Genomic DNA, 18,852 nt, shown 5'->3' with positions numbered 1-18,852 from the left:
ACAAACGTGATTATTTGCAGTTTTTGCGTAATGGTACGGAACCCTTCGTACGCGAGTCCGACTCGCACTTGGCCGGTTTATACATATTTATATTTCAGGTTTTTTTTTAAACATGCTGATGGAAACGGTATTTTTTGACATAAAATTACACCTAAAAACAAGTTAGAACTAATGTTAGTTCGAGATGTTGTTTAAATGCATAAATCTATCTGAATCAATAAAACTAATAGGATTGTAAAAGAGACGAGATTCTAGAATCTCTAAAACGGTAAGTAAATGTTGTTGACCTCGATTGCGTGGAAAAAATATTGAACATAAAATATACGGCATGTAAACAGCTTGACAAAAATATCTCCTTCGCATTGGCAAAAACAAAGACTTGTTCCATTTATTTGGTTTAATTGGAGGTTATTGTAACCTGTTTGGTACTAGAATTATAAAGGTTAAAAAGGTAGATAGTAAATTATGTCGGTAAAATCTAGATATCATTGATATCAGAACGTCGGGCCTTGCTCAGGGTTCTATTCCGTAGAACATTACAAAGTGTACTGAAGTTTAAATAAATAAATATGTACAGAGGCAGAGACAAATTATAAAGTAAAAACTACTCCCTTATTGTATAAATATCTATTATTTTATGTAATAAACTTTAGAAGATGCTCACACACAATAACACCGGTTATTATAAGACATATTCTATGGTTACATGCAATAATTATAAAGTATGATAAGGCAATGACTAGGATTTTATTCTCCTTTATTTAATTTGTGCAGGTGTTTAATGGCATATGCATTATGTATTAGGGATCTGACACTTCTGTTTTGTTGAAGTTGTGTCTCTTTCCTTTGTCTTACTGACTACTGCTGCTATAGAAGTCTAGAAAAGTTAGACCAAGAAAAGTCTGCAGCGATTTTGATACCATACGCAGTGCAAATGTTATTTAACACGTCATAATTTCATAGAATTTTGACGTTTAAAATAACACTTGCACTGCGTGTGCTATCAAAATTGTTGCAGACTTTTCTTGGTCTAACTCTACACTGCACAGCATGCTGTTAACAGTTAATTATTTATGGGCAGCCTTATAATTAAAATGTATGTGATTGAACATATGAAAAACGTATGTTTCTTTATGTCCGTCTATCTGTTTGTAGCGTATTAGCTCAGTGAACTTTACGTTAAGTACCTAATATAGGCAATACAGAAATATAAAGGATTAAATATGTACCCGCACATGACGTTATGAAGGCCTTAATATGAATCTACTTATAACTGCTTACTGTAATGACTGTAATATTCCTGTCTTACTTACTTGCTTTTTTCCATGACAGTAAAATCATGAAATAAAAATGTCAGCGAGTAAAAAAAAAGGTGCATACCTATGCACTTTATGAATGAAGTCCATTCATTAAGTGGGTAAGCAAGCACTTTTACAGCTGTGTATACCGCAAAACCAAAAAAATACGAAGCGAACACAAAATCGATTTCGTAGCTAGAGACGATGTCGAAAATACGTGCCGTATTACAGCATAGTAAGATGCAAAACTAAAACTCTGAAGTCGACGTACAAAAAAACTTTAGTCAGTAACGAGGTCGCATTACGGGTCATTGCAGGCATTGTAAGATTTTCTATGCTTCTGTCGCAGGCGCCGGTAATTTGTCTGAATTTACTTTTGTTTGTATTCGGATGTTACTAAACTTGCTCCAGTTTTGCGTCAGTGTTTGCAAGTAATTGCATGACCTATGACGCCAGGCTGTGTTTGTTTTGTATCTAATATATGCAAATATTATTTCACTATTTTTATTACTATTAGATATCAACTAGGTTACTAGCAATTACCTGTAAGTGTAAATTAACATTGTAATGGCATTCATAGTCTATTCGACCAAATAAAAGTAGCTATCATAAATTCTAAAACATTCAAAAGTCATCATCATGCATTTTAATCAATGTCCTGCATTACTTCATTTTTCTGAATTCAAAATATACCTCTCACCATTGAATAAGTAGTCCAAGAGAAAGCTACTATTTTACTTTTGTGTTTTTACACATTCCATTCAAAATCGTCATGCAAAAAACATGGTGATCAGGTTTATCTATCGGCTATTTGGAAGTTATTGTGGGTGTGTTAGAGCTACTAAAAGTTTCGCAGGTTTATGAGCTTTCTCCCATTTCTCTGCAACTACAAGAAGTCTGTTAATTCTAATAGACAATAAAAAATTTGATATAGCTACTGACCACATGAACTGCCATAAAACTCATAAAGAGTAATTTAATCTCCAGAGCAAGAAAAGCTACCGGTTGTTGCAGATTTAGAATATTTTATGCTCCGGTTTGGAATTGGAACTTTATATGTTAAAAACATGATGAACTACCCGCGTCACTGTGAGTATGAAATAAGGCTTCGATTAAGTCGATCCTTTACTTCATTAGACATCCTTTGTTCTTAATGTTGTGCTCGTCTTAAAAACAGGTTATTTCTGACACAAAGGATAACAGAACAAACATTTTCCTTTTTCGGAGCGTTGACCAAATAAGGACACTGAAAACGAAAACGGCGGACATTCACTTCCTTTACATTTACAAGATGAAATCTCAGCAATGGCACGTCAACTTCAACCTTGCTCATGTTTCCTAAAGCCGGTACAGCAAACAAAGATGACTACTCAATATGTGTTTTGGAGACAACCGTCGGCGAGAAACGTGAATTTGTGTGTCGTATATTCATGCAGACATACGGCAAATAAGCGGACTTAACAAAGAGAAAACTGTCAAGTTTATTACAGTCAAACTTTCGTTAAGTGGGACCTGAGAAAACTGTTTACCTATTAGTGGGAATATTTCTGTCCCATTAATATTCCTAGCCAAACGCTTTACAGGGTTATTCTAAGTGAACTTGGCTTGATAAAATCGTTGCACAAAAGTTATCTTCACAAAAGCTTGTATATTACATCGGGATATATAGTAAAATAGAACTGGAAGATTATGCCAATGCTGATGATCCTTACTTACAGTGGAAGATACATATACTTATTAAGTGATCATATTTCATTAGGTACGTAGGTAGGTACCTAATACCTGTCGTGAATCTATAGTCCATTCTATTCTATATATTATATCTATAGTCGAACCGTTAGTGTTTATTTCAAGTTCAGTTAACGGGATATCGTATAATAATTAACAAAAGGTATTTAATAACTATCTACGTAATCGTTTAGCCAGATCCGAATCCGAAGTAAGTTTAACAGAAATCCATTTAAGTATGGCAATTAAAGCTTTAAAGTAGGTAGGTAAAACGCTTAGGTGAAACCATAATCTTAAATCCCCACCTTATTTAACGTGCATATAATAATTAATGTTGTGCAAACGTCCTCGACATGTGGTGCGAGTATGTGGTCGGTGCACGGTGTCGTCAAGGCTTTACGTTTGTTTGAACTATTTCGTTGGAGAGCCCATGTACCTACCTACACTCTACCCGGTCACTTGAACAAATTTTAATTCTAGGCCACATTAATATTATAATAAACTCCTTACGACTTTCAAGTGATGATGAGAGATGAAACGTCCTGTCGAGCCGCGTCAGAAAGTAGAGTCTGTGCGGAAAGAGAAGAGTCGTGATTGTATGGGATTCAATACATTCTACGACTCTTCTCTTTCCGCATAAACTCTACCTACTTTTTCAAATGATCAACGCAATCGTCACTCGTAGACTCAGAAGTCATAAACCGATAAAACCGGAAATACCGGAAATCCGGAAAATTTTGATTCGCCATGCGTGTGTTCACGAAATAAAGCAGATTAAAAGATGTTGACGCTCAACCACATCCTGGATCCACATCTTTGTATGTGTAAAATACCCGTAAAGTGGCTAAGAGGACCCATTTTACATTTTAAAACACATTAACACACACATTATAATACTATGTACCACACATGCTTTGTAAATTTTGAAATAACTTGTATTTTAGATGTAACCTATATATTGTTGAACAAAATTCCTTAATAAATTCATTCATTCTTATTGATACACTTGTTTACTATTAAAAACTGTTTGCTACTATTTACTATTTAATCTACCTCATGCACAGTGATCATCCTCTTGAAATTATATCAATTAATATTTAACAATAAGTAGGTACCTACTCTTCTACTACCGAGTACCTATTTACGTAATAACGATCTTTACCGGCATTAAATTATACGTATTGTATAATAGCGTGTTGCGTAACTATAGAAATCTACCTATCAATAATTATGATCGAGATTGTTCCGGTCGGCAGGGGTACGCTTGCATCGTCCGTCGCCCGAGGAAGCAATCCGGTTTGCTGCACCGACCTTGCACTTGAGACGTTGCATAACAGACTCTCACTTTACTCTTTATTGCCCGGTATTAGAACTAAAGCATCACGACTCGCGACTGTACCGGCCGGCAAGGGGTACGCTTGCAATGTCCGACGCGGAGGACGCAATCCGGTTTGTTGCACCGACCCGACCTTGCACTTGAGTATTACGTAACCAACTCTCACTTACCCTTTATTGCCAGATATTAAATAGAATGAAATCAGCGATTTAGAATAAACCTCAACAAAATGTTCTGGAGGCCACCATAACGTGAAAGATCTATCTCTTTCTATATCTTTTATATGTACATATGAATTAAGGCCATCTCTATCTCTAATCTCAAATTGAACTGATTTTTTTATTGCTTGCGACCTAATTTGGGATACCAATCCCACGGGAAGAGATATACAGTTACGATTTGCTTTTCAGGGGTTCCGTATCCAAAGGGTAAAAACGGGACCCTATTACTAAGAGTCCGCTGTCCGTCCGTCTGTCTGTTTGTCTTTCACCAAGCTGTATCTCATGAACCGTGATAGCTAGACAGTTGAAATTTTCACAGATGATGTATTTCTGTTGCTGCTATAACAACAAATACTAAAAACAGAATATGTATAATAAATATTTAAAAGGGCTCCCATACAACAAACGTTAATATTTTTGCCGTTTTTTGCGTAATGGTACGGAACAGTTCGTGTGCGAGTCCGACTCGCACTTGGCCTGTTTTTTGGTTTTACCACAACTTGAAACCATTAAGTTGGCCTATTTGTTATTCTCCCTAGTACTAGAACATTTCAGAACATGTAAATTGTAGTTGATGTCATACAAATAAGTTGTTCGAAAAGAGAACAATACTTATGAAGAACGTAAATGCAAAGACACATCAACTGCTCATTATAAGATACACACTAATGAATCGTGTACTTAAATAAAAGACAATTTAATTCAGTTCAAAGCACCGTATAAGTATACCCAACAATGATCTATGCTAACAATTATTAACGCAAGTATTTACTTGGTTGTTGTTTGTCTATGCAATATTGACTGTATTGTACATACTTAATAATAACCGAATGTCGAGTAAAATCATATATTAAGTTAAGACAAAATATTAAATATTACGGTTAGTCTTGCTCTGCTCTGTTCGTAAATTACTTCGAATTGACACAGTACGTAAGGTCCATAAATAATTAATAAGAATCTAGGAGTAAACAACAATTTCTTTCGAACAAGCCTGGTTTACTAGGTACCAAATAACTAATAAATTATAATTTGCTCTACATAATTCGCATCAATTCGATAATTGAATACGGGAACTGAATGATGAAATGTTTAGGTCATAGATTAGGATCAAAACAGTCTGAATTATAATTAACCTGGAATTATAAGTCTAATTAACTGTTATGAACTTGCTGCAAATATTCTTAGTAAATAAATTAAGGTTCGGTACCAAGTAGGTATTTCACAGGACTATATAATAAACGAAAAAGCAGTTCTAATTGCCTGTTTTTATGTAAAGTTTTGCATTGAAGGTCGAGCTTTAAACGCTTCGCTGAGCATGGTTTGAGATTGAATACCGAATTCTGCAACGTCAGTCTATTTCAATTAACAGATAATACCTGCTTATAAAATATTGTCTTCGGTTCGATTTGGTTCGGTTTATTTCGTGAGATGATATAAAATTAGGAACGTCCACGCTAGGTAGATTTAATAAGAGGAGCTACGGCCAGGCCTAATTTTGTGATATTTTGGATGCAATTTTCTATCCAACGAACTTGACCTTTTGTTACTTTGAAAATATTTCGGCACTTTAACAAGCGACATTACTAATTGTAAGTATAAATATTGACACGATCAAATAATGTCCGTTAGGATATTAAATTTAATATCGCCTTGTATGGTGGATATACTTCTCTTTAATATTTATTGTTTTGATTAGACCGCGTGGAGTTTATTCAAGCAGTTTGAACGAGTACACACCGATCAGCTGTTGCAAAAGCATCTCCGGCCTTAGGACAGAGTGGTAGGGCAAACAGTATATTGCGACAGGCAAGCTAGGCAGCAAACATTTAACGAGCACGCTAGGACACTAATCGGCACGCCGGCATGCATGCCCCTGCGGCCCCGACGCGACATTGACTCTGGATTTTTCGTAATCGCGCCCGAAAACCTGCTCGAAACTTAAACTTAAAACCAGTTTCTTCGGCATAAAAACGTAACAAACGTTGGTTGACCGCACTCTGAAACGAGTTGATATCGTGCATCGTTGTACTCACAGTAACGACGTACCTAAATGTCAAGGCAGTGTTCGTTTATTCTTCTTCGGTTCAAATGGCGGGTCACTAAATGATCAGAAAGTCGATGGAATACAATAGCAATAAGTAGTTGATGCTGCAAGTTGATGACAGTAATAAAGCGCTTTCTATGAATTGCCTGCACAAAATTAATCAATATGCATCATTATTCTGCTCTAAGTACGATAATTTTCTTAAGGCCGCGCTAGATTGCATCCTCAACATTATAATGCAATTTTGCAATGACCTTCTGACAGGACAGAAATACCTTGCACTGATTGCACTACCGTAGCATGCCATCTAGGTACTTATATTGTTATCTCTGATAGCATCTGCAATATTAATATTAACGCGTGATAACTACAAAAAAAATGGAAATTGAGCTCTCTAAAATGTGCTCATTCGGTACAGGATAATGATCGTTGAGTTTGTCCGTTACGTAGGATTAAATAACGGTAATTATAGGAGAAGGATGCGTTGGGGTTAACTACTTCTAATCAACGTCCATCTGCTTTATACAAAAACGAAAACGCGAGATATTAAAAATTCGCTCCGTCGAATTAAGGATTCGTGAATACCGTTAAACCAACTTTAACAGTTATTGTGTCTGCATATTAACTCACATTTATAGACGAGTCTATCGCGAAATTCGCGAATTTATTTTATTACCTTTATTTACCGACGTTTCGTTTATTGTGTCTGGCCGGTTGCAGGTAAGTAATTAGTAGGTGTTGGCACTCAAAGTTGGCAGTGTATTGCAACGTTCTTGCTATACGAAGCAGTGAATCCTGCAGTAATCAAGGCTGGTGGTTTCCGGTGCAAGGCAACCTAACCGTCACGTCGTGCGGCGGCGTGGGGCAGATGGAGTGGAACAATCAGCGGTTTGACCAACTCGGAGCGTGCTACAAATAGTAAGGTAGTTCCGACCGCTAAATACCGTGCCTTGTTACAGCAAAACAGCGTATCTTAGTTATTACATATTTCCTATCTAGATCAGCGATGTGACGCCAAGTTTTTGCAAGTGGCAATCGAACGTGACTATCGCGGTTTAATTAAATTTTAACAATTTAAAAAAGTTCAAAAGTTGACCGGTCATTGTGTGGGCCACGTCAATCATTATGCGGTGTGATCATTAGTTTCATCGTAATCATAAATTGCGAGCATTTGTCTTGTTCGCGTGAAGCAATATCATATTCTACATGAAGTGTTGTAACCGTCGCATTAGGCTGTCAATGTAGATATTTGCACAGTGATAGGATGTGGATGGAACGCACTTTACATATATCTCGGGGTTGGGAAATCGCGATCGATCGCTCGCAGTTTTGCAAGTGCAACAATGCTGGCAATCACTAGAGATAACTACACTCACGAATAGTGAAAACGGGTCACATCATAACATCTTTCACACACTACACCGTAGATCATCGCATAACATCTTTCAGACAAAATGACACGTTTCCATTGCTGTCATTGACGGTATTTTTAAACGTTATTATTTTTAATTTTGTGATTAACGAAATTACAGGAAGAAAGTCTTCGGTATTTAACAGAATGACAAAATCATAATTTTTTTAGTAATTATTTACAATGAAACTTCGTAAAAAAACAACTAGGGACGTTGATTAATCCATATATGAAATCGTGAAAATATAAATCTATAATTTCCGATTAAATGCAATTTATTGATTTATTCATTTGGCAGTGATAGGAACGGTACATGCTGTATGTTACATATAAGTATTAATAAAATAATGTATATTTCTCTTTTCGCCATTGCCTAATTTATACCTATTGTAATACAAAGTTCGATTAAAACTTGACTCGCTAGAATTATTAGCAAAAATATGACTCCATAACGATAATATCATTTATGTAAATAAACGTCTGAATTACGCAAGGGCATGTAGCACGCATGTCGTCAAATAACTCCTCCTGATTACAATCAACACGTACGTGGTTTAAATTATGCAATAAAAATAATTACTCACCTTGTTTGTTAATATCCCATAACACGACTTTGCATCCCAATCTAGCGAGGCGAAGCGCTATGAGACTGCCTAGGCCGCCGCCTCCGCCCGTCACCACCGCTATTCCCCCCTTCAAGTCCTTCTTAGGATATCCGACAATATATCTGTATATCCCTAGGATGATATGTCCGGCGGCGAGGAGAAGGAACCATATAATATCAAAAACGGTCTGCACTATAGTATATTTGTTTCGCATGCATTCTGGGATCTCTCTGGTCAGGGGGCCTTCCCTCATGCCGTTGATGTACTCCTGGGTCTCCACAGACATCTTGAAGGGGGAACTGGTGCGCTAGAGGGGGCTGAAGTCTCTGTGCATCACTTGTGTGGGATGTTGTTGGCTGCTAGCTGGGCTGGCACATAGTTCACTGAATTTCGCTGTCATCTGAAATCAAAGAAAGATGTCACGTTAGTTAATTGACTAATCATCGGTACAGTAACACTCGTAAATAAGAAATTGTGTTCTGAAGTTCCTCGGTAAATCTATTTGGGTTGAATTGGTTAAAATTGAAACTGTCGGTAATTTACCTGTATACTTAATAACAAAATACAAATACAACTATACAATTTAAATTTTACAGACATGTGATAATTATCAATCAATCAATCAATCAATCAATCAATCAATCAATCAATCAAATTTTATTTCAGGCAAAAAACAATATACCCATACAAAAATATTAAAATTAAAATAATTACAATTAAAAATATTATCATATTAAAATTAAAATTAAAAATAAACTTAAAAATACATGTCAACAACAATTACATTAAAATTAAATTAAAATCTACATATTTACATTAAATTATATACTGTGCCTCTGGATCCCATATGTAGGTCATTCCAGTAAATCAAGTATATAGCCGTCACTCAGTCAAATGTGTAATCAGTGTAATGTATTATTATCTATTTCTATCTACTATTTACTTAAAAGCTGCTTAATAAAAACAGACAATTGTACATACATAGAGAAGAGACTGCCCTATATTTTCATTCATCACTGACTTATATTAAATAGCTAACATTAATTAAAATGATGTTTGTTTTCTAGTAAATAGAGTATCCGACTGACATGTGAGCTAGATCTAGAAGCTAGATAGTTCTAGTCGTATTGCAAAACCTGGCATGCTAGGTTAGGACTCGGACGTCGGAAAATTCCGCCTAGTAAGTAGTGGGGCTCGTATAATCGTATCCAGAATTAGAAAAAGAGTAAAGTGGCAGTTGCGTATGTGTATTTAATGACTTTATTTTTTTTATTTACGGAGCTCTATACAATCTCAAACCTATTTTACTTAATTACGCCAGAATAAAAAAATACTTTAAAACCGCTGTCAGTTTCTTAGTTCTCGATATTAGTTAACTTTAGCAATAACCTCATTCATCAAATATATATACCTATTTGATTATTAATATACGTATTGATGTGACATTGAACACTGTGCTACTAAAAATAGCAATCTGGTTAATAATTTGACAACACGTACCTAACGCCACACATAACATAACACTGAAATAACTTTTCTGCTTTTCTAATATTGTGTAGATAAGTTTCAAGTCGCTCACTTGAAAAAAAAATCCTACTCGATTAACTCGATATACTCGTACCTACCTAAACTTTGAAAAAATGTTAAAATCCTTTTTCAGTTTCTAATATTGTGTCTTTCTACAAAGTTTCATTCGAGTGCTTCACTCAATAAAAATTCGTACTCGATACAAACTTGCGATGGTTGAAACCCTTGTTTTACCACCTTTATAGATTAAAAAAGAAGTTTCCAGTTCTTAACTTAAAATTAAACTTGTAGTAGGTACATACACACTTTCATCCCCCTTTTAACCCCTTTAGGACCCAATGCTATTGAAAATAATATCATTTAAAAAAAATCATTTTTTCAAAAAGTTTAATTAATCGCCACTCATTCGATAACAATGTTTACTTAATACTCATAAAAATATTTGGATGGTAGTAAATAAAGTGGAATGTCGGTATGCGCAGGGCGCTCGGACGCACCGTGTCGCAACTGCAGCGGGTGCAGCTCGGCCAGTCACAGTTGGTGCAAGATGCGGGCACACATTAGAGAGGCAGCGGAAGCGGTGTTTATTCAGTGATATCTAATTTTCATCCGGATTTCCCCGGTTTTGTCCGGAGACATCTGGCCAGTTTTTTTAAAAGCGACCGAGTAAAAACTGGACGCTTTTATTACTACTTACTCCTCTGGCGCAGCGACCCAAAGTGTGTCTTGGCCTCCAACACGACTGCTCGCCACTGATCCCGGTCCTGTGCCACGACCGCATACAACACACAACACACGCTGCACGAGAAACGGCACAGGACCGGGACGCTTTTATTATTAGTCTTATTTTCATTCCTACAATTTTATTTTTGTTATAAAAGTTATGTTCTAATAATTAAGAAATCCCATTTTTATCCAGAATTCCAAAATACTGGTCGACCAATACGCAGCAGTCGGTGCGTGGTCCGTGAAGAAGATCCTCGAAAATTAGATCGAATCATGTCGAGCGTTTATTCGACTTAGTCATACGTGAGTAACTCGTTTAAAATAATTTTAATAGTTATGTTCGAGTCTCACGTCTCACTTTTATAATTAAAAATGTATTGTGATATCGTTTGCAAACGTACTTACAGCGTAATAAAATAAAATATTGATAATTTTTCATGATATTTCATATTTCTCACCAGGGGGGGCGATTTTTGAATTTCGATCGCTCGATTTCGTCACTCGGAAATCGGTGGAAAACGGCGAAATGCTAATTTTTAAAATACGAGCGATCGAAATTTGGTATCTAGTGGTATTGACCACTCGATTTCAATTCTATTAGTAGAATTTAAATGCCTAGTAGTGGAGATATTATTTAACGAAATACACGAAATCGAGCGGTAGAAATTCAAAAATCGGCCCCCTGTCAAATAACTAATATAATGTTATGTAGTACCAGGTAGTACCTAACGGCCATAGGCTAATGTAAAATCAATTATCGTTTAAGCAACGAAATAAAGTGAATGTGCCAATATTTCATATTGCCCCAATTAGTTGTCATATGATCTTAAATCTTAATTCCAAACAATAGGTACTTACCTAATAAGAGAATGCAATAGGTACTATTAGATTGCCTGTAAAACACCAACATCCAACTTAATACGCATGTGACATAAAAATTGAGAAAATCTTAGAGAGTAAAATTTAGAAACCGCTTCGTTTGAGACCGCGCCTGTGCATCCGGAGTCCGTCAACACTCGTCAAGAAGGTCGTCTTAATATCACATTCCATCTCAAGTAAGCTTATAAACATTTAGTTGCCAACAGTAATAAATTTGCACCCGCTACTTAAATTAAAAAAAGAAGTTTAAACAACAACGTCAACAATCTTTCGTGTTAGTTTAGTGCATGCAGTCACCTTTTTGCACGATATTTTATTGCTCTTGGGTTGAACCCACAATTTTAGTAACATACGTAGGAATGGTAGGGTTAATAAATAAATAAAAAACTATATACGTGTACGTATTGTATTAGCTAATATCGTGTCAACAATCGATTAGTAGGTAAAAAGGTAAGTAACTTAATTGCATTCAAATTCAAAGCAAATCAACGAGTCCCACCGAACGGGCGGAGTCGGAGCGCATAAAGCGCATTTCACATTTGTATAGGCGCAAGCCGCGCAAGCCGGTCGGCTGCTCGCGGACGCGGTCGGCTGTGGCTCCGGACGGATTATTAAAAACTAGCGACCCGCCCCGGCTTCGAACGGGTTACAGAAAATCTTAACAAATATACACCTAAACCTTCCTCAAGAATCACTCTATTGATAGGTGAAAACCCCGTGAAAAATCGTTCAGTAAGTTTTTGAGTTTATCGCGAACATACACACAAACAAACAGCCGCGGCGTGGGACTTTGTTTTACATTATAAGGTGTAGTGATAAAAATCACTTAACAAAAAATCTAATAATGACTACTCAAATAAGTCCAATTCAGCAATAAAAAAAAAACATTTTTTTCCCTTCAGAAGAAATTCGAATCATCATTGCTTCACTCGTGATTCATTCTTAAGATCATTCACTTCAACCACGTCTGTGATTCGCGGATGGTTTGTTGTTAAAATCATTCACTTCGACTGGTCTTTCAATTAGCACTCGCAGCAAAAACTTTTTTGCTCTTTTGTTGCACAAATAATTTATGAATGACTAAATTTCAAGACTCTATTTAAAAAAAATAACCATTAGTAAAATAACTCATTAATCACTTTACATGTACCTATGTATAATGTACTTAAGTACAATTTCAGACAGCAAATTTGAGCTAAAGTTTAGCGACTGAGTTAGACCTAAGGTATAACAAGGCACGTTTGAATCAGATTAGCGTAATTAGTGTTTTACTCCACGAAGGTGAAGAAGCGCACATTCACCTCTCCTGTCAAGTACCGGTGTTGAGCAAGAGCCAGTAGATTGTAAAGAAAATGTAGCAATTACAACGACAACCTTGTTCGAAACAAATTTACAACGAGCGAGTGGCAATCGAAAGATTTTCATGGTCACAAAAGCACGATATACGCATACCTTTGGAAACTTCGCTATGTAGAAGTCTATACTCGTATATCTGTATTTATGAACTACTAAGTACCTACTTATAAAAAAGACCGAACAAATTTCCAATAAGCAAAAGTTGGAACATAAAACCAATTCGTCGCTACAGTTACTTATTTGATTATCTAAAAAAAACAGGACAAGTGCGAGTCAGACTCGCTCACCGCGGGTTCCGTACTTTTTAGTATTTGTGGTTATAGCGGCAACAGAAATACATCATCTGTGAAAATTTCAAGTGTCTCACGGTTCATGAGATTTAGCCTGCTGACAGACAGACGGACGGACGGACAGACAGACAGACGAACAGTGGAGTCTTAGTAATAGGGTCCCGTTTTTACCCTTTGGGAACGGAACCCTAAAAAAACAATAAAAACAAGAACAAGCTCGTTCACTAATCCTTTCTGACTTAATTATAACGCTACTGGCTTCGCCCCCGGCTTCGTCCGTGTAGGAATTGTTACCTTTCAGTCTTATTTTCAGATAATATATCCTTTCTTAGTGCAGCTCTACAACCCTTACCCTACACAAGAACCCTTACGGTAGTTTTCAAAAACGGTACTTAGGTAACTACGTTGAACGTTTACAGATACTTAAATTATCATTTAGGTTTTCCAGGATACATATATATTAATTACTAGCTATGCCCGCGGCTCCGCCCGCGTGGAATTCGGTCTGTGTCTTCTAATCCTAATTTCTCTCACTCTCCCCTGGAGGCGGAACTTGAAGTAAAGTTGACAGATGGATATGCTAGAGGTCTGTAGTCCAGATAAAATATTTTACAGTTAGGTACCACTAAATAAAACTACACTCCAAAATCAATAGTTTTTTTCGCCCTTATTAAAATTTTACACGTGATTTTAACGACAGAGTAGTAGGTGTATATCAGACGATACAGTAAGGTATACGCGCGCGAGCGAAAGCGAAGCGGCCTGCCTGGCTAGAGCTCCACTCACCGTGGTCTTCTTCAGACTCCTGAGGAAGACCGCGTGCCGTTTGTAACCTCAATGCGTTGCGAGACTTTCGTGAATGATTCGATTTTTTTCGGGAAGGCATGGAAATGCGTATAAAATGCGAGTCCCAAATCGTTTGACTCCGCAAACGACCAGTGCCGGATTAAGATATTTTGATGCCCTAAGGATTTCTAGACCATGGTGCCCCCTCTCCCTAGGGTCATCAAGATTACATTGAATTTTTTTGGTAAATTGAGTGACGTTCATTGCCGCATTACAGCTGAGAATGGAAATCAGTCACATCATTTTATTACGAAAATTGACAGCGCCGCAGCAGTAACGTTGCAACAGAGTAATGCTGCTGCAGCCGCCACCTGAATGTCACCTTTATCATATCTTAGAAAGTGATTGAAAACGCGAGCGAAGCGAGCGCGAAAATTTTTCGATAAAAAAAGCGCAATTTCATAGACAGTTGTACATTCTTACTTTTAGTATGGAAATCAGTAACATCATTTCTGTGCATGTAATCAAGTCTCTTCTACTGCTCGCTCTTTGGCTTCACTCGAAAGCGCTACTTGATAGGATGCTTTTATAACACTTTGACAGTTTTTAGGTCTCAGGATCGCGGCTTAGGAGCAACTCGGCTTGGCCGACAAATCTGGCGTGCAAGAGAGCAAAATTCGCTATAAAATCGGTAACCTATGTCGAAAAAATCGGCTGGCCGCAAGCCCGAAAGAAAGATTTTTTTCCATGACTTTAAGGGCCTCCGCGTAAGGTCAAATCGAAAGCATACGTTGGAGATGTTCTTACGTACTTACCCTCACTCTCTTACTTGATCCCTACGACCCTTCGTTATTAGATGGGTAGACACGTATAAAAGTTTCATGTAGGTACCTACTCCAGGACGACTGCAATGCTGATGCAGCCTGCGCGTTTTTTTGCCTATGGTTTTGGTGCCCCCTAGACGTGGTGCCCTAAGCAAGTGCTTATTTTGCTTAAAAGGGTTAATCCGGCACTGCAAATGACAGAGGTCAATGTTTTTTTTTTCAAAGTACCCACCTTCGTAGCAATTATTAAGTGCTGTAGGTATACGTATGAATATGGATTTGATATGGATGCGATATAATTACGATTAGGTATAATTCATGACGGAGAAAATTATTAATTTTAAATAATTATGCAATTATACGCGTGTTGATATGTGTGTTTATTTTGGCTGCTATTTAACTGATCACCAGATTTAGTAAAATTTAATACCAAAAAAATCTATTTTACCACCCTAAAATCATGAATGATCACCAAAATTATAACACCATTTTAATGTGAAATGATTACCAATTTTATTACATTTCACTGTCCTTTTAAAGGAAATGACACCAAACTAATCATTATTAACCCAAAAATAGTCAATGATTACCAAATTTCAAACCCCATTTTAATGTGAAATGATAACCAAATTTTTACATCTTGCTATCCTATTAAAGAAAATGACACCAAAATAATCATTGTAAACCCAAAAATAGTAAATGACCACCAAAATTAAAACTCTATTATAATGTAAAATGATAACCAAATTTTTAAATCTTGCTATCCTACTAAAGCAAATGACTCCAACATAATCATTGTTAACGCAAAAATAGTAAATGATCACAAAAATTGTAACCACATTTTAATTAAAAATGTGCAAATATTTAATATATCGTTATCCTATTAAATTAATTAATCCACTTCGTCACCTTTTTCTAGTAGCATTTTATTTCTGTAACAGTCGCAGTTCTAACCTAACCTAACCCACTTTTCTAGTAGCATTTTGTTTCTGTAAGGGTCGCAGTTCAAACCTAACCTAACCCACTTTTCTAGTAGCATTTCTTTTCTGCAAGGGTCGCAGTTTAAACCTAACCTAACCCACTTTTCTAGTAGCATTTCGTTTCTGTATGGGTCGCAGTTCAAACCTAACCTAACCCACTTTTCTAGTAGCGTTTCGTATCTGTATGGGTAGCAGTTGAAACTTAACCTAATCTACTTTTCTAGTACCATTTCGTTTCTGTAAGGGTCGCAGTGCTAACCTAACCTAACCCACTTAACTGATAGCAGTTTAACTTGCTTTTCTAGTAGCATAACGAAATGCTACTAGAAAAGTAGATTAGGTTAGGTAGGTATGCGGTGCGAGCTACGGGGGGTTGAGCGGGAGGGGCTAGTAATTTTGGCATCAGTTTACTTTATTTGGTAATATGTATACATTTGGTAATCATGGTGGTTTATTTAGGTGAAAATATCGCATTAATTTGGTCTTCAAGATTTGGTGATCATTAATGATTTTTGGTGATCATTCAATATATTTGGTATTTGAATATAATTTAAAGTGCAGTCGTAATTAAAATGGTGGTACTTTTGTATTTTTAGGTCTTATTTTTTTGGTGTTCAGTAATTTTTTTTGGTAAGCATGGTACCAAAGTATTTTTTGGTGGTCATTATATTTGTAGCCGTTTATTTTACCACTGCGTAACTATGTAAACTCATTTTTAGTTTTCTTGATTACTTAATGTTTACTCAGTTCCCCAAAAGATGGCACTGTGCAATGAGGAGCAATTAATTTACTGTCGTTTAATTTTGTTGTATTATTAAATCAACACAACAATCAATTAAATTTGTTGATATCCGTACCCTCTCTTCTAAACTTAGAGTTAATTTTGCAAAATCCTTCCTCGGTGGCTTATATTCATGTAAACACGTATTAAATTCAGCGCCATCTGTTAGTTTACCAGGGTACTCTATAGTGGTAGCACATATTTGAAAAAAGTTTGCCCCTCCTTCCTAAGTAGCGCCATAAGATTCAGGGGCAAACTTAAGTCAATCGAGTGTTGTGGCTACCCCCCCTTTTAGGGGTTAAATTTTTATAGCCTATAACCTGGCCGGGGATGTTCTCGACAGATTAGTAAAGTTTGCATCAAAATCCGTTTAGCCGTTTTCACGTGATGCGCGTTCAAATAAACAGACAAACAGATAAACAGATAAACAGATAAACAGATAAACAGATAAACAGACAAACAGACAAAAATTCTAAAAACTGTTGGAACGTGTTCTATAATCGATTCTAAGTATCCCCAGCCAACTTTTTTTCGAATATCTTCCATGTACAGACTTTCGACCCTCTTCAGCTTTATTATATGTATAGATAGATTTAATTCGTATTTCATTTTGAGACCAAACTTGAAGCTTGATTTAAGAGATGCCTTATGGAAGTAATAAACAAGATTAAGATAGTTTAAAGAAATACTTTAAAACGTAATTAGCCGTTTAGTTGAGTAAGGTCGTAATTTTTTATATTACTTGCAGCGCTGTATATTCTTAAGCCGACCACTGACTAACAGGCCGCCGGACGATATCGGCCTGTCAGTTAGAACAAAAATTTGACAGTTCCGAACAACTGACCGGCCGATATCGTCCGGCGGACTGTTAGTCAGTGGTCGGCTTTACGTAAAAAATGTCGCCCCATGCCATAAAAAAACACACCTAAATTAGGTATTTGCGTCACTATATCTCCCTGATATCGTACGTACCGTTGACGTTGCATAACGAAACATCAGTGACAACAATAGCATATATATATCATATTGCCACAGATAATATATCAACACAATACGATTTAAATTTGACTATCGTGAGTCCGTAGTACAAGTTGATTGCGGTGTCAAATTGTCAACGTTGTCGATAAACACGCCATAAGAATGTGTGAAGCAGCTCTTGCAGAATCGCATTGCATAGTCGTTTTAAATGCTCGATAGCCGATACAATATGGGGGAACTGCATCGCGTTTTTTAAAAGAATTACGGTAGTTCCAAGACGTCCAAGCATGAAACTTCTTTAAATATGATCCATAATACGGCCGTAAAGTTCCAGAGCGAATTAATTCATTGCACTGTGCATATAGCTAAAAGGTTACTTAAATTTTTAGTTGGTTATTATCACTTGATTATAATGATACTGAGACATTACTTCTAAAAATTGTTTAACACAATTCTCGAATAGGTAAATGTAAAACTAACTAGACTAAAATTGTATAGCTCTAAAAACTGTTTAACACAAGACTTTAATAGAATTAATAGATATAAAACTAACTGATTAGACTAAGATATTATAACTGATACTAAAGTTGAACCTAGGAACAAAAATTAATACTAATAGTCATAAATTACACAATTGTTAAAATTAAAATTATCTTTCTTCTCTTAAGTTAACTTGCATGACATACAATGTACATCAGGCCTAGCCTAGTGCGGCGACTCCTGGAATCTCTGAATGTCAAATTAGTTATGCACGACTCTTACGTGTTGTTACCATCTGTGCAATAAAAATATTTTTTATCTTTAAATAATGTGACAGTTAAAAGGTACTTTAGGTAGAACCGAAAATAAGTAAGTAAGTTTTTATTGAAAACGGCACAAATAGCAAAATTATGCTTTGCTTTTTGCCCCGTAACACAGTACAACGTACAACTTACTCGTCTAAAGTCGTCTACCTAAAACACAAATCAAAATAGTTTTATAAAATAATTGTTTGTTGCCTAGTTGTTATTTTACTATTACTATGAGGTTAAAGGACAATGACGCAAAATTTTTATTCTAAATCGATATATTTTGAATGGAAA

General features: G+C 36.1%; 1 protein-coding gene across 1 annotated transcript in view; it reads right to left on the bottom strand.

The window, feature by feature from the left end:
- LOC134797670 (estradiol 17-beta-dehydrogenase 11-like) overlaps positions 1–18,852 on the bottom strand; it is a 59,124-nt gene that overhangs the window by 19,306 nt on the left and 20,966 nt on the right. The window contains exon 2 of the mRNA XM_063770013.1: positions 8,623–9,043. Within this exon, the coding sequence (XP_063626083.1) occupies positions 8,623–8,929 (307 nt within the window). The 5' untranslated portion in view covers positions 8,930–9,043. The remainder of the gene's footprint in view (positions 1–8,622; positions 9,044–18,852) is intronic.

The sequence above is a fragment of the Cydia splendana genome, chromosome 15 (genome assembly GCF_910591565.1).
Source record: "Cydia splendana chromosome 15, ilCydSple1.2, whole genome shotgun sequence".
NCBI classification, from domain to species: Eukaryota; Metazoa; Arthropoda; class Insecta; order Lepidoptera; family Tortricidae; genus Cydia; species Cydia splendana.
This window is presented reverse-complemented; position numbering and strand designations above follow the sequence as displayed.